A 23,981-nucleotide genomic window follows, 5' to 3' on the forward strand; every position below is an offset into this window, starting at 1 on the left:
TCAAAAATTTAGTTTTCCAAATACTCAGCTGTTTAACATTCGGATAATTGCCTTTAAAAAAAATTTTTTTCCACATTTGGTCTGAATGCTTTGGCATGGGGGGAGCCCCACAGACTGAAAGTAACTTTGTCTCGACTCTCCCCACTGCATTTATTATAGAGACTGGAAGACACATCAGCTTTTCAACAGGGCCAGGGAAAGCTGAGGTTTCAAGGAATAAAGTCGAGCTTCCCAGAACTTTGGTGGAAACAAGTTTGGCGTGGTCACACCTAGGTATTCTCGAAAGAATTTCCTTGAGGATAAACATGCTGAGATTCTTGAAGCTAGACTCCAGGTCACAGTGGAAGGGGAAGCTCTCACTGGTCCTCTCACAGGGGTCCTAGAACTCAGTAGGCACTCAAGTCATATTTACACAAATGAACGAATCCCAGTAACGTCGTATCGCGTCTTATAAAGACTGAAAATGATTATCTTGGACTGGAGAGAGAGAGAGAGCTGCCTACCTAGAGCGTAAGGCGCCTCAGGCTGGCATCCGGAGCTTGGCGATCTCATTTCGCTTTGGCATCATCCTGAACTGCTTTGCCTGAAGCTGGCGCGACGTTAAAGGGAAGAAATGAATGCGAAGAAAATCAGAGAGCAGAGGGTAGGGAACAGATGTGAGCAGAAAGGGAGGACAGCCCTTGAAAGAAATAAATTGGACTCCCGCAGCTGGAAGGACAAACCCCTCAGTGTCGTCAGGGATGTGGGATGAGGGGTAATTTTGCCCTCCCTTTGTTCTTTCCCCCTCTTTTCCCACGTTTCCAGGTTGTTTGTTTGATGTCTGTCATTTCTGTTCAGTTACTGGACCCTAAGGACAAACCAAGCGGCTGTAGGTGGCACACAGAAATTAATACATTGAGCGGCTTTCGGGACCTCCCTTGCTCCCCCGGTGTGTCCACAGCGCCCAGCACCTTAGTAGGCACTCCCTAGACATCTGGAGAGCAAATGAGCTGCAAGTTTGCAGCGCTGAGTACGTGGAGCTGGGGAAACCAGGACAGCAGAGGGGGTGTCTCCGACCACAAAAGACGTGCGGGCGCGTGCGGAAGGCAGCAGCGGCGCGAGGCAAGGGGCTAGCCGCGAGCGGGGCTCCGCGCGGGGGGCGCTGCCTGCGTAGCGCCCCGAGTAGGGGCGCCCGGGACTACGGCGACACGTGCGCGGCAGGGACGCCAGCAGTCCCTGCCGCGAGCGGAGCCCGGGCAGGCGGGTGGGCGCGGGGGTGTGCCCGCGCCATGCCCCCCGCGCGTGCGGCCCCCCGGGCGGCTGCGTGAGTCACGGCGGGGCTCGCCTTTATAACCGCCGGCACCGTCGCGCGAGTGGCCCGCCCGGCGCTCTGCGTTCCGCGCTCCAGCCCGTGCGTCCCCAACGGCCCCCCAACAGCCGCCCAGGCCCGAGGGCGCCATGAGAAGCCCGCGCTGCGCCCGCCTGCTGCTCCTACTCCTGCTGCTGCCGCCGCTGCTGCTCACACCTCCCTCCGGCGACGCCGCGGTCATCACCGGGGTAAGCGGCCGGGGCGCACCTGTCCACCCGGGATGCGCGCCCTCCTCGTGCCGCGGGGTCGTGGGGGCGGGAGACGGAGTGGGGACCGCGACCGGGGGGTGGGGGCACGGGAGGGTTATCCCAGACCGGGACACCTGCCCCACTCGCCCCTTGGAGCACCTGGAAAAGCGCCCTGATCCCTAGGCAGCGGGCGGCCAGGACATCGGGCGCTCCCTGGAAGGAGTGACCACAGTCGCTCCCCACCACCTTCTCACGCTTGCCTGCCCCTCTGTCCTCGTGCTTGGTCTTTTTTTTTCTCGTAAGTTGAAAGAAGTTTCCTTTGGCAGTTTTCTCGAGCACTTTAGCCCGGCTTTTCCAGCCTTTGTCCTTAAAATTTAAGTGCTTTAAAATGCAAAGGGGCAAGACCAGTACCCCCAGATCCTGGGAGACTTAATTCTGCGGTTGAGGAGTTTGCTCCCCAAAGCATCCTCTGCAAAATCCCTTTGAAATAACTTGGTTCAAGGTCATGAGTGCACTTTTGAAAAGCAACGTGGGTCCTTTCTTCTGAGTTCCAGCGTTTTTCATTCCCCCCCCGCCCCCCCGCCAACGTCCTGAGCTTCTCCGTATAAAAGTTTTCCGTCTCCTGTTCCTGATAAAGCACCTACAGTGCTTTGCCTTAGTTGTGGAGGAGGCGATCCTGTAGATATTTCGGTTTAGAGAGATGTCATCATTTGTGGAAGCAGGAACTAGTTCAGTTCTCTCCTAGGTTCACCAACAATTTTCTTTGTGTGGATCCGAAGGATAACTTTACAGCACAAAATGAAAATGTCTACTTTATGCCAACAATGCAGAATCGCTACCATTTCCTGACTGTTCAACTCTTCTAAGTCTGAAAGTATTTTACACCCCCATTAAATTATTTCAAATATCCAAGTTCACATAATAGGGTTTAAAGAAAAAACTTTTATGTTTGAAATGATAGTACACAGAGAATGAAATACCATTTAAATTTAAGGAAAGTGTCATTGTTTTGAGAAAATTAAGCACTATTGTCCCCATGTGCTTATAGCACATTGAAAGTCCTTGTATTATAACAGTATTTGGTTACAACCAATAGATATTTGGGTTATGGCCAAGAGACACTTAATAAGCATTGTGATATTTATTAGTATGGTTTGTAGAGGTATTTACAGATATAGATGTATTTGAATAGCTTTGTCAGTCCATGTGGTTGAAAAAAAGTTTCTACAGGTCTTTCTAATACATGAGAATTGAAATCTGATTGGTTTTTCCCCATCTTCCCCTGCTGGCTCTTTAAATTTCTCCTAATCCTCTGAGCCCCAAATTCCTTTGTAATATAAGTATCTTTTTGTTCCATTCACAAGACAACACCAGTTGAATAGATTTGCAGTGGGTTAAAGATGAAGGGCATTAAGAAACAGCTGTCTAATTAAAAATATATAAACCTATGCAAGTCTTTGTAAGTATTTCCAAGAACTGAATCTTTTTTGTTACAAAGTGAAATCTTATCACATTGAATGTTTATCTGTTAAAGTTTAAATTGGCCTTATACGATTCTATGTGTTGTTTTCCTTGTTGCAAAACACTGCTAGAAAATAAAAGAATCTTTAAAATTTCTCTAAAACAGCATGGCAATAAAGAAATACAGTTATGTTTCCATGACAGGAACCATCTGGAGTCAAATGAAAAACCTAGTAACTTATCTAGATATGTCATCTCTAGGATGTTTAAAATCCAAGTGATTGATTGAAATTTCAGAGATTTTGGCTGGATTTTGATTGTCTTATTAAAAGAGCTAGTGGGACTTCAGAATTCCTGGTCTTGAGCATCTGTTGAAATAAAATATTTCCTAAAACCTCCACCTTAAATATTTACTTTTTGGGGAGTAGTAATGTGGTTATTTTTGAATTGATTTATATGTCCACATAGATTTGTTAAAACTATTGAAAAAGATCGTATAGTAAACATCTCATTTATGGAATGTAATGGGTACATATGTGTGATTTCTGATGTTCAGATAAAAACTGGAAAAATGGAACTGTTTTTATATTTTCCTATAAATGTCCAAACATCCCAAGATGAAAATTACAGTTTTTATCCAATACTTGTTTTAAATAGCCCAAGAAAAAATTCTAATGGGGGAAATAAATAACTCTAAAACAATATGGCTGATTACTTTAATGAAAAAAATAATGAATAAGATCTTGTATCCCCATATATTTGTGTTTTGAGAAGTTATAGCTGTCCCCAAAACTAAGAACTCTGAAGAAGTATCTTAGTTGTTTGCATTAAATCTGTGCTTAAATTTGTCTAAATTATAGATTTCTTAGCTTCTATGTAAGAAGTACATATAGTATAGGATGTTCTCACCTTAACACTAACAACAGATTACTGAACACCATTCAAACAAAGCATCCTATTTATGGATGGTTCTAGGAAAGAACAATAGTTCTTTGGATCTATTTTCATGCAAATAAGTTTACACTTCATTATTTACTTCTATTTAGTCAAGTGAGGAAATTCCTCCATAGTTGATTCTTTGATTATATGTGTTTACACTTTTTATATTAGGAACAAGTGTTTTGAGTATTCACTGTTGATAACTGCATCTGTCACTTGCATTTCTAAATCTGATGGATCTCAGAATAGTTTAATTAATCTTATATTGTACACATATGTATACCCTAAGCCAATAATGTCCTTTTTTGCAAGTTACTCACCTGAGAAAAAAAAGGGTAACATAAGGCAAAAGTCTTGGTCTGCCCATTTTCAGCCTATGAAATTTCTTTCTTTCAAAAGGAAATGGTGAAAATCAAGTCAGAGGTGTGAGAAACGTCAAATCTCGTGAACCAAAATGCAAATATTTGAAAGAGAAAATGAGTTATACTTTTAAATTTACATCAGGATTTTTACGGATCTGGAGCATTTCATGATAGATTTAGAGACCATTTAAATCTCTCTTTTAAATTGGGCCCACTTTATTCTAGAGTTAATAGTTATAAAATCTTGTGATTCGGTTTATGTATTTCCTAATGGCCATGTATGGTAAAAGACCAGTATAAACTTCAAGTTCAAAGCTGTTTCATCCATAAAGCACTAGGAAAAGAGAGCTGATTTTTTTTTTAAGTGTTGGGGTTTATAATTTTCATATTGTGTGGGCCATTATTTAGGCTTTTTTTTTTTTCACCAAGTGGGAAAATCTCTGATCAGATTTTATTGTAAATATGTTCAAATAAATGATTACAGTTTTTTTTAACATGTAAGATTATTAAAATCATAGCTGTGAGATATTATAAGAGCTCCTTTTTTTACCGCTAATTTTAGCCTGAGTCGTTCTGATTATCTTTATTTATCTGTTTGCTTATTACATTTCAGGCCTGCGACAGGGACCCCCAGTGTGGTGGAGGCATGTGCTGTGCTGTTAGTATCTGGGTTAAGAGCATACGGATTTGCACACCGATGGGCAAAGTGGGAGACAGTTGCCATCCGATGACTCGTAAAGTTAGTATATATGTGTTCTCGTTTGTTCTCTTACATTTCAGTTACTCAGCTTCAAGCAAGGCCTCTATGACATGAAATGTGCTAGAAATTGGAAATCAGAGAAGATGAAGTGGAAAACCTCTTCCATTCTCCTCTCCATCTGAGAGAAGTGTATTCTTACCATCCTTATTTAACTGATTGTTCACATATCTTTGTTCTCATGGCATTAGAAACATTTCATAAAAATAATTTGAAACACTGAATTTTGCTTTACAGTTTAAGAATATAAATATATATTACTTTTGGGTGTATGAATATATTTTATATCCTAAAAGACCATTTATATATATATTACCATTTATATTATATACATATATGTATGTATATATATAAAATACTGTGTATACTTCTTTGCTGAAATCAGAATAGGAAAGCTCTTGAAAACAGTTTTAATGTCAGACCTACTGAAAAGGCAGAAGCACATAAGTTTGTGCTTTGGGTTTGCAGAAAATGATCCATGATGCAATCACTCTTGTTTCTTAACTTGAAAGTCCTACATTTTGACTCTCTCCACAGGATGCAATGTTCACAACCCTGGAGATTCATGATGTTTACCTTCCCAATTTATTTTACTATCTAACAGCTCAATATCACAATGACCTGAACACCATTTTTAGAAAGTTATTGACAGGAAGTGGCAGGAGTGAGGCAGGATCAGATGGGGCTGCAGAGGTTGTGTCCTCAGGCGTTGCAGACCCTCCTGTCTGCAGGGGCCAGGGAGCCGTGTGGGACTCCCTGAAGTGGGTGGGTGGCAGGTAGGAGGGAGCAGAGAAGTTTGTGGCGCCTGGAGAATGCGTGTCCTTCAGATACAAAACGTTTGAAACCCAGTATGGGTCCAGCCAAATCCCCCAGGGGTGCCAGGCGGCAGATGCTCTTCTTGTGCCATCAGTACATCCTCACTTACCAGCAGCTACATGGGGTCCAGGGTGCAGGGGTGGGTAGGGAGCGATATGTGTGTGTGTGAGGGCATGGCCCAGGCCTGGGGGCTTGTTGAAGGGGAGTTCAGTCCTCTGCAGTGTTCTCTCTCTACCCATCACATCCTCTAAAGACAGGTCAAATGTTCTCAAAGCAAACTGAATTCTGCCTTCTGCCGCCTTCTTTTCCCCACGTGTGGCTTAGGGTTTAAAACTGAAATGGAGCCAAGCATCTTTCCCATACTTCACAGTCACAGATAACAGCTAAGGTTTTGACTCTATCTGAATGAAATAAGGAAATAAGTTGGGGTTTCACTCAGTGTGCTGCAGTGGGGACCCTGGTTGTTTCGACCCATCTGAAGATGGCCTTGGGCTCTCCTGTGGTTTCCTTGAGAAACACTTCCTGTTGCATTGGTACCACTCTTGAGCCGGTGCTGTCGTTTGTAAGCATGATATGCACCTTTTATTCCTGGCCATTTTGAGACAGGAAAGGTTTCAAAACTGTTAGTTGTCTGGTTCTGTGCCAAACCACTAACCCCATTTCCCTTGTGGGGGTTGGCGTAGGGAGGTGAAGCCTGCCCAGCCGCCTTTGGCACTGGTCTCAGTTTTTTTCATCAGCCTTATCCAACACGAGTTGTCTTTTGTCCGTGGGAGTCGCTGTCGCTTCAAAGTTGACTCTTAATTCACTGTTCTTTCAGAATTAGTTGTCTTTGTACATTGTTAGTATAACCTCGGGTACCCCAGCTGGTTTGCTAAAACGAGTCAAGAATGACACATTCTGGGTAACTATTTTTGTACAAATAGCAGTTGCTACTTGTTGTATGCCCTGGTGCACCAGATCCTCGATATGATACTAAATGTTGTGGATGTGTTTCTCATTTAATACAAGTCTGTGAAGTAAGGTTTGGTTTTCTCCCATCCTCTGCACAGCATTCAGCCTCACAGGGGCTCAGTATGTGGCTGAGGTCCCAGGTGATAGGTCAGAGAACAGGCTCTGAGTTTTGCTCTGTCCGTCACTCCACTGGGATCTACTTCAGTGAAAGCTGTGGTCGTGTTTAATTTGAACTGTTTTTCAGTGCAGCTAACCCAGATGGGTTTGTGTAGGGAAGATGCTCCCTGAGATGACACATAATAGTCCAGAGTTGAAATCTGCCTCATCCTGTTGTTCTGATGAGGTTTCCAAATACTGAGATATTTTGACAAGAGAACCAGATTCTATTTTCCTTGTTCCTATAGTTTCTAGTTCAGGTTTAGCGCAAAGTCAGTTTTGAAAGAAAACAAAATCATTCTCCTGCCATAAACCCAGGAGCATCTCTGTGCTGTGTTTTTAATCACACTTTTGATAATAAAGTCTCAGATAACAGATTATGGTTTTCATAGTAAAATTAAGTGATAAAAGAACTGAAAGTACTGAAAAAAGATGTTAATGTCAGATCTGAGCTTACCCCCATTCAGATAACCACTTGAACCATGTTTTTAGACCTCAATGCTGTTCATATTGGTTATTTTACTGTCTGGAAAATACTTTTTCATAAGTCATTTCAATAACCTAGTTCTTGTCCCAGAGTTGTTACTTGTTCTGAGTGAAATTAACTTATCCTGATGAAAACCTAGTCCTTCCAGAGTATCTTTCAGCTATATTCTATTCAAAGCAACTTAAAAAAAAAAAAAACCCATTTTAAAATAAATATGTCCTGGTGAGACTCTACTCTAAAGTTTTGCAGTTCATTAGTAGATAGTAAAAATAAAGATGGACGCTGTATAAAAGTTCTTTTAAATAGAATGTGTTCATTACCTTCCCCCCTCCATTTTCTTTTTGCCTTCTAAAAAAAAATAGATAAACTCTGATTGTGGTCACAGGGACTGGTGTATTAGAAGCACAAGACTATGAATAGGTGAGGACTATACCTGCTCTAATTTTAAACTTTCCATTCTAGTTTGACTTAGACATTAGCCACTGATATTTATTTTGATAAAGTGAACAGTATTTGATGAATGAAATTAAGACCTATAGGTAGAAACTATTGAATTCATTTTACTATTTTGTTTCTTTTTTTTTTTAATTTTTACTATTTTGTTTCTGATGTATCAATTAGACAGTTTAGACACTGCTAGGCTACAATTTTGTAATTGTAAAGTTTTTAACTTTACATTTGATCATTCAAAAATAGAATAAAATATAAGTCTACTTGAAAGGAATAGGATGCGTGCTTTCTAAACACATTTTTAGGTAGATAGTAGTTATAACGTGTATTGATTTTTTTTAACAACTCATTTTTAATAATTCAGAGTGCATTATTAAATCACATATCTACTGGGAATACTTTGCTGTTTATTGCCTTCTCCAGTTTAAGAAACACTAGTTTCTATTAGTACCCACACTTTTATTAACAGAGCTTACAAAGATTAGTCATGTCCATCCTATACTGTTTACTCACGGGCTTTAGAAGTTTAGAAGTTTATGTGATGAGTACTTTAATTCCTTATTATTTTATTAAAATATTAAATTTAATCTATATTTCCTTCAAAAAATTAATCTTATTTTTAAATTTTGCTCCATTTTTTATGTTAACATTTTTTTAGCACTTGCTTTGGTTTTTTATTTTTGTTTTTGAGCTGCACTTTAAAACTTGATTAATCCATTTTCCTTTTCTGAAGAAAATAATTTCCAGTTAACAACAGGACTTCTGAGCCTGGGCTCTTCTGACATTTTAGACGGGATGGCTCTTTGTTGTGGGGGTGGCCCTGGGCATTGTAGGATGTTTACTAGCGTCCCTAGTCTCTACCCGCTAGATACTGTCGCACCTCATCCGAGTTGTGACCTCCAGAATGGCCTCTAGATGTCCCGCCGGGCGTTGCAGGGGGCTGGAGTCACGCCAGGTGAGCACCACTGTCTGATGCTTCACTTACTTAGCCTTACAGGTGAGCACCACTGTCTGATGCTTCACTTACTTAGCCTTACAACACATAGCATAGGAGGTGCCGCATCTTCACCTCTAGGGAACTCGTCAGCCACCCAAGCACACAGCTTCTGCCGCAATCCACACAGGTGCTGGTGGCTGCCACACGATTGTCAGGATGTGTGTGTGTCGGGGGGCCCTTTGACCTGTAGAAACTACCGCTCCATTTCTTGCATATCTTTTATGCTCCTCTAGTCCCAGAGACTCAAGGTTCCCCAACTCAAGTCCAGTTCCATACAACCAAGGAGGCTGGCCCATCATTCCCTGGTTTTCTTTATTTTTTCTGGGGACACTGTGCAGTGGGAGGCCCAGGTCTGTGTCGGGTCCACTTCCGTCAGCACAGGCCCCAGGTTAACGTGATGCTCACAGGAGGGGAACAGATCAATAATAGTACATTTAGGGTCCTGAGAATATATGTACTGTGTCAAGTTGCTTCAATTGTGTCCAACTCTTGGCGACATTGTGACTGTAGCCTGCCAGCTTCCTCATTCATGGGATTCTCCAGGCAAGAATACTGGAGTGGGTTGCCATTTCCTTCTCTAGGGGCTCTTCCCGACCCAGGGGTTGAACCCACATCCCTTACATCTTCTGCACTGGCAGGCAGATTCTTTACCAGTAGGGCCACCTGGGAAACCATGAGCATATGTGCCTATTCCCAAAAGACAAAAAAAAAAATGACAAGAAACCACACAGTGGCACTCATCAGAGCTATTAAAACCAGAAACTGTGGCAGTGTGGGATTCGTCATTTTTAGTTTATGCACTCATACCATTTGACTTTTTTGAACTATGAACTTCTATTGATAAAGTGGTAAGAAAACTGGTTTTAATAAGGAAAAAAATTATTGGGCCAGTGCTTTTTATGTCACGTGACTCAGCTTTTCTTCAAGTATCCCATTGTGTTTCCTTCTTTAACACAATTGACTCTGTTTTGAGAGATAGCACAAATACTATTTTGGTTTCATATCAGCACTGTTTCTCTTTTAAAATGCTGCAAATGTGTTGGACATCATGCCTTCTCACGAGTGCTGAAGCTTCTGCCTTGGTGACTCCTAGCATTTGCTGATTGGAAATCTATAGTATTAGAAACATTGGCTTGAGTACATAGTTGATCCTAAAGTAAGCCGTCATGTTGGTACTGAATGATTAGCTCCTTGGCTGTATTTATACGTCTAAAGATGCATCTTCTGTGAACACCTTCTTGTGCATGTGTGACTGTCAAACTGCTGCTACGTTTGCCATACATGAATGTAGAAATAGCAGTGAACGGGCCAGTCAAGAAATGGGCAGGTATCTACGGGGTGTTCACCATGTCAGAAATTGTAGTGTGTGCGATTGAGAGGATGCAGATGGAGGAGAAAACTGCTACAGGCTCATCCAGTGTAGAAAAGCTCGGATGAGGGAGGGAGAAACACAGGCTGAATCTTGAAAAAGAATAAAAATAAGAAAAGGGCACCCAGGTATAAAGGGACCTGCCAGTCTAATCACTGTGTTAAACTGAGTTGCAGCAAATCTAGGTTGATGTTTACACAATCATGATGTCCTGGGTAAGAAAAAGAATAATAGATGTTTTTGAAGGTTTCACAAAAACACTTGACCTTGAGAATACATTGCCAGGGCCCTTCCTAGACCCTAGAGGGACCCTACATAGGCAAGAGCCTTTGGTTTCTGAGTTTGGTGACATTGATCAGTGCCAGGCAGAGAGATTTAGGATGAAGGTGGAGCCCCAGGACCTGAGAGGATCACCTCTTTACCCCTCAGGGAGGTCACAGACTATGGTGGCATTGGGGTAGAAGACAAGCATTTGACACATGTATTTTTGAGTGTGTCCTTTGTACCAGGCTGAATGTTAATGCACTCAAAACTAAAAGATTCTCTTTTGTTCCCAGGGCCTGGAGTCTGGGCCTGGTGGTATTTTGAAGAGGGTGGAGATGGGTTTGACTGTGATATGTTTCTTCTGTGGCTTGATGACCTCGGTCAGGTGTGTTGCTTCACCTCAAGAGGAAGCCACTTAGCTCGTGTCACAGGGAGGCAGAAATCTGGCACCCGGCTTTAACATGGCACTCAGACATCACGCCTTTCTGTGGCCTGGCCTGTGGCAGGCTGCTAGTGCGAGTTATTTCTCTTTCCTGCTGCTTTTGCTGCTGAGAACCCACATGGCAGGCCCAAGAGTGACCACAGTGTCGAGGTGCACAGAGCATCAGACTGAAGCCTTGAGTTCGTAGTAGCTGAAACTGTCTTACTGAGTGTCTGTCACTGATATGACACTCCATCTTGGGTAGAGGCCTTTCTTGTTTGACTCCTCGCTGTATCCTCAGTCCCTAAAACAGGGCCTGACGTGCTGGTGACACGCAGTCAGTGTCTGTTGAACGAATGAACAGGAGACACCTGGTTGGTGTCCTCCGTGTGTAACAGTTGGACATGCTTGTTACAGGTAGCACTCACTTTTTCCAGGCTCTTGTTACTTGCCGCCTGTGCTTGTTCCTCTCAACCTCAGCACTGTGGACATTTGAGAACAGGCAACTCTTTGCCATAGGAGGGGTCCCCTGAGTTGTAGGATGTTTAGCAACACCCTTGGCCTCTATCCACCAGATGCCCCCTCCCTGCACTGTGACACACAAGAATGGCTCTGGACATTGCCAGCCGTCTCCTGGGGCAGCATCACCCCAAACTGAGACCCACTGATTCATGCAGCAGTTTGGGGCTCAGTGAAAGGAATCTCTCAAAATCTCTAGGTCAAGGTCATGAGTTATTATGTCTCATGTAATTGAGACATAATAACTTGTAATTGTCCAAGCCGTTCCTGCTGCCCCCACCTCCTCTGATATATTCTCAGGGGCAACAAATGAGCCGGCCTTCTGTGGACCCTTTGACGCACACAGTGACAGAACCATTCTAGCCCATGTCTGCATGGGACCGATGGCCATGTGCCCCCATGTAGACACTGCCTTTAGAGCCTTGAAAGTAATGCTCTCGCAAAAGGACAGAGGAACTGGGATGGTCCTGTCTGTTCACCACGTGCCACCCCCACCCGCCTACTCTTCCCTTTGTATTTATTGATCTCAACCATCTCCCTGGCCCTTCCAGAACCATTTTGGAAATGGAAGGCAGGAAAGAAGAAAGAGGAAGAGAAGAAGAAAGAAAAAGGTAAGGAGAACATGAGCATGGTAGCATCCAAAGATAACGCCCAGAATAATTAGCCTTGACCATTGCTGAACACCCACAGAATTGGACCCATCCAATCAGTTCAACCTGAAAATAAGGTTAGAATGGTTCTGCCACTGTCTGCAGACAGCCTTTTGTTCAGCCTTTTGTTTGATGCAGAAAGAAATGATTTCAAAAGCATCTGGAAGATGCATCTCAAGATTTTCTTGTAAGGATAGATCACTCGTGTGGGGCAGCCTCTTTTGGTGGAATAGAATAGGAAATGCGCTAGAATGATACCAAAGGAAGCATCTGAGCTGGGAGGCAGGAAGGATGCATTTCTGTGCCGTGTGTCAACTGTGGAAGGACCCCCTGAAGGCATGAGATTGCAATAGCTGTCCTCTCTCATATTACCCTCAATCGGGTAATTTGCCATCTCATTTCATTAATAGCAACCACTTGCAGGCCTACAGTTTCTCCCTATCCCTTGCAAAGCAGGCAGATTCTCGAGGGGGCACCATTCCTATGGGAAGAAGAGTGGGTTTTGCTCTTTGCCTCTAGAAAGCATACATGTTTTGTGAGTCCTTCACTTGCCCCTGGCACAGAGAATGACCACACCAGTTGCTAGTTGACCCTCCTCAACCTAGCTTCACCCAGGTTCGAGCAGGTTCTTAGAAACAGCAACTGAACTGTGCCTGGGGTGAGAGCAACCTTTTGCTGCTGGCTCTCCTGCCTGGGGTTTGCTCTGCTGCATTTCTGCGAATCGGGCTGCCTCCTTCCCTGATTTTGTTGGCTTACAGGATCTCAGTTCCCTGACCAGGGATTGAACCCAGGCCATAGCAGTGAAAGCACCAAATCTTAACCACTAGACTGCCAGGGAACTCCCTCACATCTTTGCACAAATCTATGAATTTATACATTTCTCATCATCAGTGAATTTTTATTTGCTTATTGTATGCATGTGGTCGTGCCCATAAAGTTATGTTCTCTTCAAGGAGCTTCAGTGGCAGGACACTCTAAAAAAGAATTACATGAGAAAAAGTAAAAGACAGTGTAGCTTGCTGATTCAATGCTTGGTCCTTCAGGTCCACTTGCCAGCCAAGCTTCAAGTTCTGGATATGTGACCTCAGGCAAGTTCCTAACCTCTCTGTGCCTCCGTCTCTCATCTATCAGATGGATGTGATTAAAGTGTTTGCCATCTTCACAGAATGGTTGGAAGGCTGCGAAAGGATAATACATGAAAATAGATGCTGTTGTTTGAAGAATAGTTAATATTTAATAAACACTAACTTGTTATTCAAAGAAATTCCTTAAGAATAGTTTTTTTCTTTTTAACATTTCCTGCTCTAACTCAGTTTTCTTTTTTATTTTAGGTTCCGTTTTTTGGGCGGAGAATGCATCACACGTGTCCATGCCTGCCCGGCTTGGCCTGTTCACGGACATCGTTTAACCGATATACTTGTTTAGCCCGGAAGTAATCACTTTAGAGGAGATGCTTTTAATGTGAACAGCCACACAATGTCTAAAGCCTGTTCACCTGTGATTGTGTCAAACAGATAATATGCCAGAAAGAAACGCTATTGCTTCCTCAGTTCTCTAAGTCACATTTCCCTCTTTGATTTTTAAATGATGTTGTACTTTTTTTTTTTTTGATTGAAAGGGGATTTATATTTTGAATAGAAACATAAAGTGCAGGACATTATGGAACAGTTCTCATTTCCCTGTTTGTGTTTTCATTTGGCTTTTTTTTAAAAATGCCAATAACTCACCCATTTTCACAAAAGTGCAGAGAATACAAATCTGTTATTTTGTTACAGAAATTTTTTTCCCTAAACATACCCTGCCCCCAGCCCTGCCCCACCACACACACACACACACACACACACACACACACACACACACACACACACACACACGGGGTCTCTTTGCTTCAATCCCCAATGAGTTTTAAGACTCCCATTTTATTGTTTGGCATTTCCCTCCCTGACCCTCTAGCATTTTAAAGTGAGGATCCATATCCTTGAGCTTGCTGGCAGAATTACTGATGAGAATCAAGCTTTTTTGCCTGATACTTAAACAGTGGAAAGAATGTGTAGTTGAACCAGATACCCTAAACTTCTCTTATAGGAAGTAGAGATGGGGCTGCTTCTGAACTTTGACTGAACCTGCTTGTGTAAGTGGGTGCCAGGTCTGCGGTTGACCAGTGTAAGGACAGAGAGAATGGGAAGTCAAATTAATTTAGTCCAGATTTATAGATTTGGGATTTTTTTTAAAAAGACATTTCCAGTACAATATTACATTTATTTCTTTTTCTTTTTATAAAGATTTTGTTTTAACAAAAGTCTCCTAGTTAGAGATGTTCCAGAAAATGTCACTTGAAGAAGATGTATTGATTTTAATCTGGCATAACACTAGTTACCATGTTAAAATCAGTATTAAGTTGTCATTCAAAATTTATCTGTAACCCAAAGGTCTGTTGTGATGGATTGCCTGATCCTGTCATTTGTACATACCACTATTGCTGTGTAAAAATTCTGTATCAGAATGACAGTACTGTATATCATTTGATTTATTTTTAATATTATATCCTTATTTTTGTCACAGTTGTCAGTTTTTATTACAAGCGGATTTCTATATAGTCCATATTAAAAAAATGGGTAAAGACTCCAGAGTTGGTAATATAGCCCTAACAGTGTGTACATTTTCCTTTTACATACAGGAAAGTTCTGTTTGCATGAGTTTTGTGGTAGTACAAAAATAATGTATAAATCGGTGAGGTTTGGGGGAATGAAGGAAAATTATGACATGCATAACTGTAATCAAAATGGACTCATGACATTTCACTGTCTTGATTCAGCAAATAGTAATGGGTGTTGATCATCAGTGGTTAGGCAGGGTGCTAGGCCCTGGCCTATGGCGATGCCAGTGTAGCCTGGCCTTGAAAAAAACCCAGCAAGTATTGTAAATGGATTCAAATTTGCAAATAAACAGCTTCTGAAATGTGTTTAACTGACTAAAGTGGCCATGCCAACCCGCTAACCCACAAAAAGTAATTGTTCATTTTGTAGTCATTTATTCAGCCGGGACTTACAGTTGCATATTACATATAACTTTTCCCCTGGGGTAAGTCGTGCTATAAGTGTATTCAATTTTGCTGTACTTAGTGCCATACTTGGTCGTAGAAGGATTATTTTTGGTTCAGTTTAGTTTGCATTCAAGAAACATTCCTCGGTGAGTTTGTTGGGGGAAAAAAATAGTCTTCAAGTGGAATTATGGGTAATTTTGCTCAATTTTGATCAGTGCTGTTTTCACATAATGCTCCACACATCCTTTTTCATAAGTGGTGAAAACTTGATTGGGTCAATCATCTGTTTTCCCTCAGGTTAAAAGACATGTAGCTTTTATAGAAGTTTACTTTTATATATCAACTTCACATTTTAAATCAATACCTAAAAACTGCATATACACAGCCAAGAGAATATTATGTGGATCGCGTGTAGAAAACTTAGAACCGAACCTACTGACGCACCACCATTCAAAGAAAAACAGAGCTTTGTCATTTGTTACCTCTCTCGTTGGTTATTATTTTTGTTGAGGAGTGTGCTGTTCTATTTGGTTATTACTTTTTAACTTGTTACCAGCACTTATCAAACAGTTGTTGCAAAAAGCTTGTGGTCATGTTTCATGGACAGTTTTTTAAAATAATTCTGTGCAGAGCACTCAAAGCCTTGTGCTATAATATAAAGATGGTATGGTGGTGCTGCTTCTTCCAGTCTCTAGGACAAGCTCCCATGGAAGTTGGAACTTCATAGGCCAGAATTTCTAAAAGTAAGGCAAGGTGAGAATTTATGCAAGAAAACCTAAGTCAACAATCTAGTCTGATATAAATGTTGTGAGTGGATTCCATTCTTTCTAAGGTAGAAATAGATCTTATGGCAGAAGCTACTGACCAAACTCAAATGGATCTTTGGATTTCTTGGCAAAGAAATCCATCGACTTTCATGAGAACTGTTCAGCCTTTTTCTTAAGAGCAGCGCTTTTTAAAAATTTTCTTTTAATTGGAGGCTAGTTACTTTGCAATATTGTAGCGGGTTTTGCCACACACTGAGATGAATCAGCCATGGGTGTACATGTGTTCCCCATCCTGAACCCCCTCCCTCCTCCCTCCCCATCCCATCCCTCAGGGTCATCCCAGTGCACCAGCTCTGAGCACCTTGTCTCATGGATCGCACCTGGACTGGCGCTCTGTCTCACATATGATGATATACATGTTTCAATGCTATTCTCTCAGATCATCCCACCCTCGCCTTCTCCCACAGAGTCCAAAGACTGTTCTATACATCTGTGTCTCTTTTGCTGTCTCGCATATAGGGTCATTGTTACCATCTTTCTAAATTCTATATATATGTGTTATTATACTGTATTTGGTGTTTTTTGTTCTGATTTACTTCACTCTGTATAATAGGCTCTGGCTTCATCCACCTTGTTAGAACTGATTCAAATGTATTCTTTTTAATGGCTGAGTAATATTCCATTGTGTATACATACCACAGCTTTCTTATCCATTCGTCTGCTGATGGACATCCAGGTTGCTTCCATGTCCTGGCTATTCTAAACAGTGCTGCAGTCAACGTTGGGGTACACGTGTCTAACTGTAGAAATGTTTGTGCCAGAAGTATTCCCCTCCCTGCAAATCCTCTCATTTAACTGAAGACACGTGTCTTCAGCATTCAGTATAGTGTTTTGTTGGAACTTTAGCAAACCAGACTGGTGATAGAAGAAACATACAAACTTTATTCTTCCTTGGTTCTAACATCAGAAATCTCACCCTGGCTCTCTTCTTTTCATTTTTTAGAAGATTATAAAGTCGGGGGCCATTTCCATGTTAAAAGCAGGATGGTTTTGCTATGCAATGAAGGTTACTGTCTAAAACTGACTAGCAGCCTTTTACGATCTTTCTGTTTCAACCTATTGCGAGTATCTCAGGTAATATCCTCCGAATTAATCTTTCTTTCATTCTTTGGTCCCTTCTGATTTGTTAATCCTCAGCTCTCCCTTCTGCATTAAAAAGAATTGCTTTTGTTCTAGTATTTTTTTTAACATGTCCCCAAGATGATAATCTTTAACAGCATAATCCTTAAAGTGTATTTTCCGCTATGTCCCCCCGACCACTTTCAGAGTATACATTTCCCCAGGTGAGAGGCACTGATTAGGGTGCTGTTCTTAAGGCACCATTCTCATTTCCATCATCCACCATCTTTGGAGATTCCGATTTGACGTATCTTGGATGAGGTCAGGATGTTAGGATTATGTTTTTAAAGGTACTCATTTCCTTCTAAGGTGCACACATGGCTGAGGGCCACTGACAGCGTAAAGGAGTATGTTTCTGTAGAAAAGCTGCTGCGTCACTAATGCTGCCTTATGAGATGCCTGTCTAATTAGAAGTCGCACGTGTAGTGAAATGTCTTTGTCTTTTCTTGCAGCCCTCAGAAGTAGTTATGATCGCCAGACACAAACGAATGCATTTTCTTTTTCCTGTCCACCCCTCCCATATACTGCTTCTAGAGGGAAGTTTGCAGAAGGGTCCCCCTGGAGCAGTTTAGTGTCAGTTACACGGATCATTGGAGGAGTCAATTCAAAGTTCCTTAGAGTAAGATTAGGGAAGCAGGCCTGGGTCCAGCCTAGCTGGTCCCTTGGCTTTCCTGCGGACTCTGTGGTGGGGCGTGAGGCCCAAGCTTCTTTCTCTTACTCTTTAAATGCACCCTCCCAGGTGACTCAGCTGTTGAACCCCTAAGCAGACACTCCCCTCTACCTGTCCCACTTCCCCATATATCCCAGGATTCTATTTTACTGGGCCCCTAAATCATCACAATGCTTTAGAAAGTCCAATATTGCAGCAAACTGTAATAGCTCACTCTAGTAAGCATATCAATCAAACAGATATATCACAAAAGATTGAAAGCAAGAAAGTGAAAAATCGTGGTACGAGCATGATTTCTGATGATAGAATGCACTGGTTTACCGTAACGTATACATAAAGAGCATGCCTCTTTTTGTCCACAGGGGATTTTCATCCTTAACGAAGTGTGAATTGCGCCAGCCAGGCAAAACCATGCCCTGATCCTTGGAGTTTCGACTGAGGAGAATATTTCCAGGCATTTTCTTACTGTAACCCAGAGTTTCTCAGCCTTGATGCTTCTGACTTTCTGGGTCAGTTGAGTTTTTGTTGTGGAGCTGTCCAGTGCATTAGGGAGTGTTTAGAAGCACCCCTGGTTCCTATCTTACTGGATGACGGTAGTTCCCCTGAGTTGTGACACCCAAAAGTGTCTGGATATCAGCAAATGTCCCCAGGGGTTAGGGGCTAGGGTAAATTGTCTGTGAGAACCATTGGTTTATCCTAAAGATATTTTGTATCTGCTTGTATAAGGTTTTGTTTCAGTATTGTGCTAAGTTTGAAATGACAGTATTAAAAAAAAAAAAAAGTTAAGCCTCCCAGTGGGGTTTTACAAAATTGGTATTCTAAAAATTAAAAAGAGAAAGCCTATCATCTTGCATTCAAAGTCACGGGGAGGTAAACATTTTGTATACTTAAACAGTGTGTATACTGTTTAAAGAAATACCAGTTTTAGGTCAGCTCTTCATTTTACTGTGTTTCAAGGAAGACATTTTTATATGAAGTCACTCTTTAAAGCTTGAGGGGAAGGGCTCCGGTAAGATAATTTGAGATGTAACATTTCACATCTTCAGAGTGCACTAACTTCCACATTGTTGGGATCCAATTTTTTTCTCACCTTTTTGAGAGAAGTAATTTATGAAAAATATTTTTGTAGCAGAAACTCAGAGCTTCCCAGGTAGCACTACTGGTAAAGAACCCACCTGGATCAGGAAGAACCCCTGGGGCAGGGCATGGCAACCCACTCCAGTATTCTTGCCTGGAGAATCCCATGGACAGAGGAGCCGGGTGGAGCTATAGTCCATAGGATTGCAAAGAGTCGGACATAACTGAAGTGACTTAGCAAGCAGAAACTCTCAAAAACTTTATAGGGAGTATTGGAGAAAATTGCGTTTCATTAAAGGTAGGTCTGAATAGCCTTTGAGAAGTTTCACAAGTGGAGTTTTTCTCAGCGCAACTTGGAACAGGTCTGTCACAGGTCTGTCCCCATGGACAAGGCTGAAGTTGACATGGGTGTATGTGGTTCATTCTTCAAAGCAAACAAGCAAAACAATCACTTTTTATTGTGGAATTTCTTAAACATCAACAAAATTAAACAAAATTGTTTAAGGAAGCCCCACAGCTCCATCATCTAAGGTGTTAGCAACAGCAGCAACTCAATGCCAGTATCGCTACAGCTCTACCCACAGCCTACTGCACCTTCAAACTGTCACCTCTCCTGTCTTGTCTTAAAGCAAATCAGTTTGGTCCCTTCTCCAGAGGGTCCATGGTGGGATAAGATGGCCATAGCCTGATATGTCAGCAGTAACATCAATCCTTTTTCTTTAAAGTGGCTCTCTGCTTAGATATTGCCACGGTCCTTTCACTGATCAACCTTTCCTCCTAAACATTTCCACTTAAGATATATTTTTGAAATCCCAAGTTGGAGTTTGAAATGGAAGAATAAAACATTTTCAGACCCAGGACATGGATATATGAATAAATATTTATTCTTGTATAAATTTTAAAAGAAAATATTTGCTGCTCAAAGTAAAAAACATTTCAGAAAAATATTTGCTAACTACGTGTCATGATTGGGTTCTGGGAAGTTAAATGTTGCCTACAGTCATTAGTCTTTCAGACAACGGATGCTAATACTCTCATCAATTTTCCTGGATTTAGTTAGGGGAATGGAAGTTGTGGCTGGTAGACTTCAATTGTCTCCCACAATTCATTCATTTTCAAATTCTCTTTTTCTTTTCTCTCTTCCCTCTCTCTTCTTGCCTCCCTCCTTTTCCCCTCTACCCTTGCCTCTCTCCTGAGAGGTTTTAGCTGGGCACCTGGGCCACTCGATATGACATCTCGAGATCAGCAGCCCTTGCCGGATATGACCATATGACTGAGTTCTTAGCAATAGAATGTGGGCAGAAATGATCTGCCTCACTGGCTTAAAAGTAAATGGCACTCCATCAGGGAGATGCAGCATTGAATCTGTCTACTTTGGAACCAGAGAGGGAAGGCAGGGCTAACCCGCCAGCAGGTTGCAGAGCAACTCCTGAGGAAGTCACCCAGCAGCCCAGAGAAGCAGTTCAGCCGTTCTGATTCAGGGACTCTGCTAAAACACTTCCACTTCTACCCTAATCAATACAAATGGAGTCATCCTTTTCAAACGCGCATCATTTGGTTACAGTTAAAACTTCTTTCTGTGATCTTAAACACTTGGTTTCTGCGTTCTTGTTCAGTGGTTGCCCTGCCCCGCAAATTGGTTTGGATCTTGGAGCCGATGCTGCCGCACCCACTGGGAGGACGTGACAAGACTGAGGACCCACATCACGGGATTGCCCGGTGAGAACAGAGCAGACGTGAGACAGGCCAGAGTGGCGCCAGGAAGGCAGTTTGGTTGGTTTTCGTTTTTACTGAGACCAAGAGAGGCAGGGCTGGGTGAAACTTCCTCCCCACTGGGGCTGGCTAGCCCAGGTGTGGGAAAAAGTAGAATGTGGAGTGTGAGGCATGGAGAGCGGTCAGAGTTCAAACATCCAAAGTGGAGTTTTCATCTTTATCTCAGTCCTGAAAAAAATATCATAATGAGAAACTGAAAACCAAATGGAACAAGAATCTTCAGATCAGAAATGGATAAACTTACATTCTTTGGTCGCAAGAGCATTCACATTCCACATGCTAGGAGAATGTGTGAAAGTATTTCTTGCTGCCTCTGTTTCAAACTCAAATATGTCATCTACCCATAAGAAATTTAGGAGACAGGGAGAGTCCCTGAGGCTCATTACAGCAGTACATTCTCTTATGACATTTAAATGAATTTAAATCTCACCAAGAGGTGCTAGGAAAAAACAAACAAACAAACAAACTTAAAATGACAAACTTTCAGTGAACAAAGCTGCTCCTCCTACAGTAAAGTACAGTCATATGCCACTAGCAGAAGATTAGCCTTTGTATAACTGTGTTCCTTTCAATAGAGGCAGGTATTAAATGTATATCTAAAAGTGTTTAATGTCTTTATAAAATTAAAATTAAAAAAATTAAAAATTAAAATTACAAATTAAAAAAAATCTTTTGTTAGACCACATGTCACCCTGCTCATAAAGGATTAGAACAGTTATGCAAATCAGGTTCTAGAAATAGCTCTGGTATCCCATAATTCCTCAAGCTAGATATGCAAATGAAACGGATTGTGACTGTGGGTTAAAAGAACTACACACTGTACAGTTAGACTCTTGAGTACACCGCTCTTTGGAATGAATACCTGTGACAAGGGTTCTCTCCTATTTGTTCTTCCTTTTTTCCCTTCTACTAAGAACACTGCAAATTGGTCAGGATTCAGGAAGTATAGGGGGAAAATATATGGGGGGATAAAAGGAAAAAATAAACTTGTTAAACGAAAACGGCAAGGAAAATTTCATCTCCTCATGTATTTTAAATTTTATGATCTCTAGAAAATATTTTAATAAGGCATGTGTTAAGTCAGTGTTGCCTCTTTAGCAATTTTTCAAAGCCTTTCAAAATTACAGCACATCTGTGCATCTTCAAGAAAATGAAACCATTTATTGCACCCTCCAGGTTCCAACACAGGTTCCAACAGTGTGTACTTCTCAGATAGCACATCCTGGCAGAAAGTTAAGATTTCTACCCTAGAGAGCCACACAGACTGGCATAACTCAGCTAATGTATTGGGTGATGTTTTTAGATATATTTTCTCCTCTCAGTTTACATGTTTTCCACCTAGAGTAGGTTAGCCACTTAAAACTTAATTTATGAATGACTAAATTATTCCTCCTAGAAGCCAAGTGGTAAGCTTTAATTTACCTATCTCTTTAACGTTACTGAGAAATAAGAGAATTGCATTTATGCCTTGACATTGCAACTTCAAACATTTATGTATGTTTTCTCTGTATAATTTGAAGTGACTTGGAGTCTTCAGGCTTTCAGATATAAATTGAAAACTGTTTATTTATCTTAATTGCGTGCAACCAATATAACAGGGTGAACTGAATATACTAAGACTTTTCTTCTCCTTTTCCCTTGAGCGAAAGCACAAAAATACCCCTTTCTGTAGTGGGAGCTGCTACTTCCTTTGGGAGGGGAGAGGAGTGGTCTTCTTGAGAGCTACCTGTTTGGTTTCTATTCAGGTCTGATATTTTTAATCTAATCTGCTGACTCTCCCTGCAAAAAAATTTTATGTAACAAACTTGCTCCATTATAACAACTACATCCCATGTGAGCATTCACATAGAATTGGAACAGAAAACTATGAAGAGAGAATTCATGTGGTTTTATTTCCCTTAGAGAAATTTATTTTGAAAATGGACCCCAGAGTGAGGAGAATGTGGGATTTAGAAAGTTGGAGAAGATGCAAACTGGACAAATTTTTTTCCATCTTCTGATTTTTTTTTTTCCTACTTCCCTCATTGAGCAACCAGAGATAGACTGCCTAGGGCCCTTTCTGGGCAATTGGCTATGAGGTCTTGTTATCCCAAGCTTTTTAACTAGATCTCTCTTCTGGTATAAATTATGTTCTGCCTTGATTTATGGTTTGAGGCACATGTTCCAGGTTTCTCCAGTTAGCTTGCTGCCTCATCAGCAAGCAAATTGGACCTTTCTTATCTCCATGTTTCCCTGCATTGCCCCAAACAGAAACCAGCTTCTTAGTGGCTTGTAGTACCTATGGATTATATGGATTCATTCAGGTGGTTTTCCAGATTGCTATAACTAAATTTATCATATCAAAAGCTTAAAAATATACTGATCATGGTAACAGTTTTTATAAAATGCAATTAAATAGAACCAGTCTTGTAATAGGTATTTAAAAAAATCTTCCAGATGTATTTCAACCTAAGAGATAGTCTAATCTAGTTTATTATTTTTTCCAGAGCCAGGCTGAATGATCTGATAATCGGAAATGTGAATAAATGAGTCTGACTTTTAAAAATTTGTGAATAGATTTCCAGGATATCAGGCATATCTGTCAAGGGAGGTATCTCTAAAATCTAGAGATATGAGGTTCCTTCTTTGGGTAAGCAGCTCAACAATGTTAAATTAGATACCTGCTCTTTTCATCTTTCTGGTCTGCTATTTTCACCATGTTGACAGTATCTCTTCTCATGGTTGCAAGAACGCTGCTATGGCTCCAAGCATCACATCCCCAGCAAAAAATATCCCAAAAGGAAGGAAAAGGAAAGGCAAGAGAGCTCTGTTTTGGGATGAATTAGACCCCAAAAGTCTTGTCCAAGTTGAAGAAAAAGCGTAAAGAACTCCTTGGACTTAGATCAAATTTGCTTTTAATTCTTTTTACTCCAGAAACAGCTATTGAGAATAAACGATGCAAAAAATATTGTTGTGGGTCTAGAATATGAATGGGTAGAGACAGCTTCTCATTACCTCTTTTGCCCCTCCCAGGGGAAGTCTTGCAGTTCAGTGGTCTCGAAAGGTCACACAGAATGGCACAACTGCCAGGGGCATGAAAACTGGTATATTGGGTCTGCCACGTTTTATAATTTCACCCACCGGAACTCACAGACAGCTTGAAATGCCAGGAAGCCAGTAAACCTGCTCCTCACTCCACTGTGGCACTCAGATCTAATGACTGTGTTTGGAGACTTAAAAATCTTTTAGGACCTGCATGGGGACAACATCTCTCTCTCTGTAGAGGTTGTTGTTGTTCAGTCATGAAGTCATGTCCAACTCTGTGACCCCATGAACTGCAGCATGCCAGGTTCTCTGT

The 23,981-nt window shown here is 41.5% G+C and overlaps 1 protein-coding gene across 1 annotated transcript; it reads left to right on the forward strand.

Annotated features, from left to right (window-relative positions):
• The first annotated feature begins 530 nt into the window (after window positions 1-530).
• On the forward strand, window positions 531-15,097 carry PROK2 (prokineticin 2). The gene is made up of 3 exons (XM_069561640.1): window positions 531-1,536; window positions 4,912-5,037; window positions 13,467-15,097. The coding sequence occupies exons 1-3, from the start codon at window positions 1,438-1,440 to the stop codon at window positions 13,569-13,571; spliced, it is 330 nt and encodes a 109-aa protein (XP_069417741.1). The 5' UTR covers window positions 531-1,437; the 3' UTR covers window positions 13,572-15,097.
• The last annotated feature ends 8,884 nt before the right edge of the window (window positions 15,098-23,981 follow it).

Source organism: Ovis canadensis, chromosome 19 (genome assembly GCF_042477335.2).
Source record: "Ovis canadensis isolate MfBH-ARS-UI-01 breed Bighorn chromosome 19, ARS-UI_OviCan_v2, whole genome shotgun sequence".
Classification (NCBI taxonomy): domain Eukaryota; kingdom Metazoa; phylum Chordata; class Mammalia; order Artiodactyla; family Bovidae; genus Ovis; species Ovis canadensis.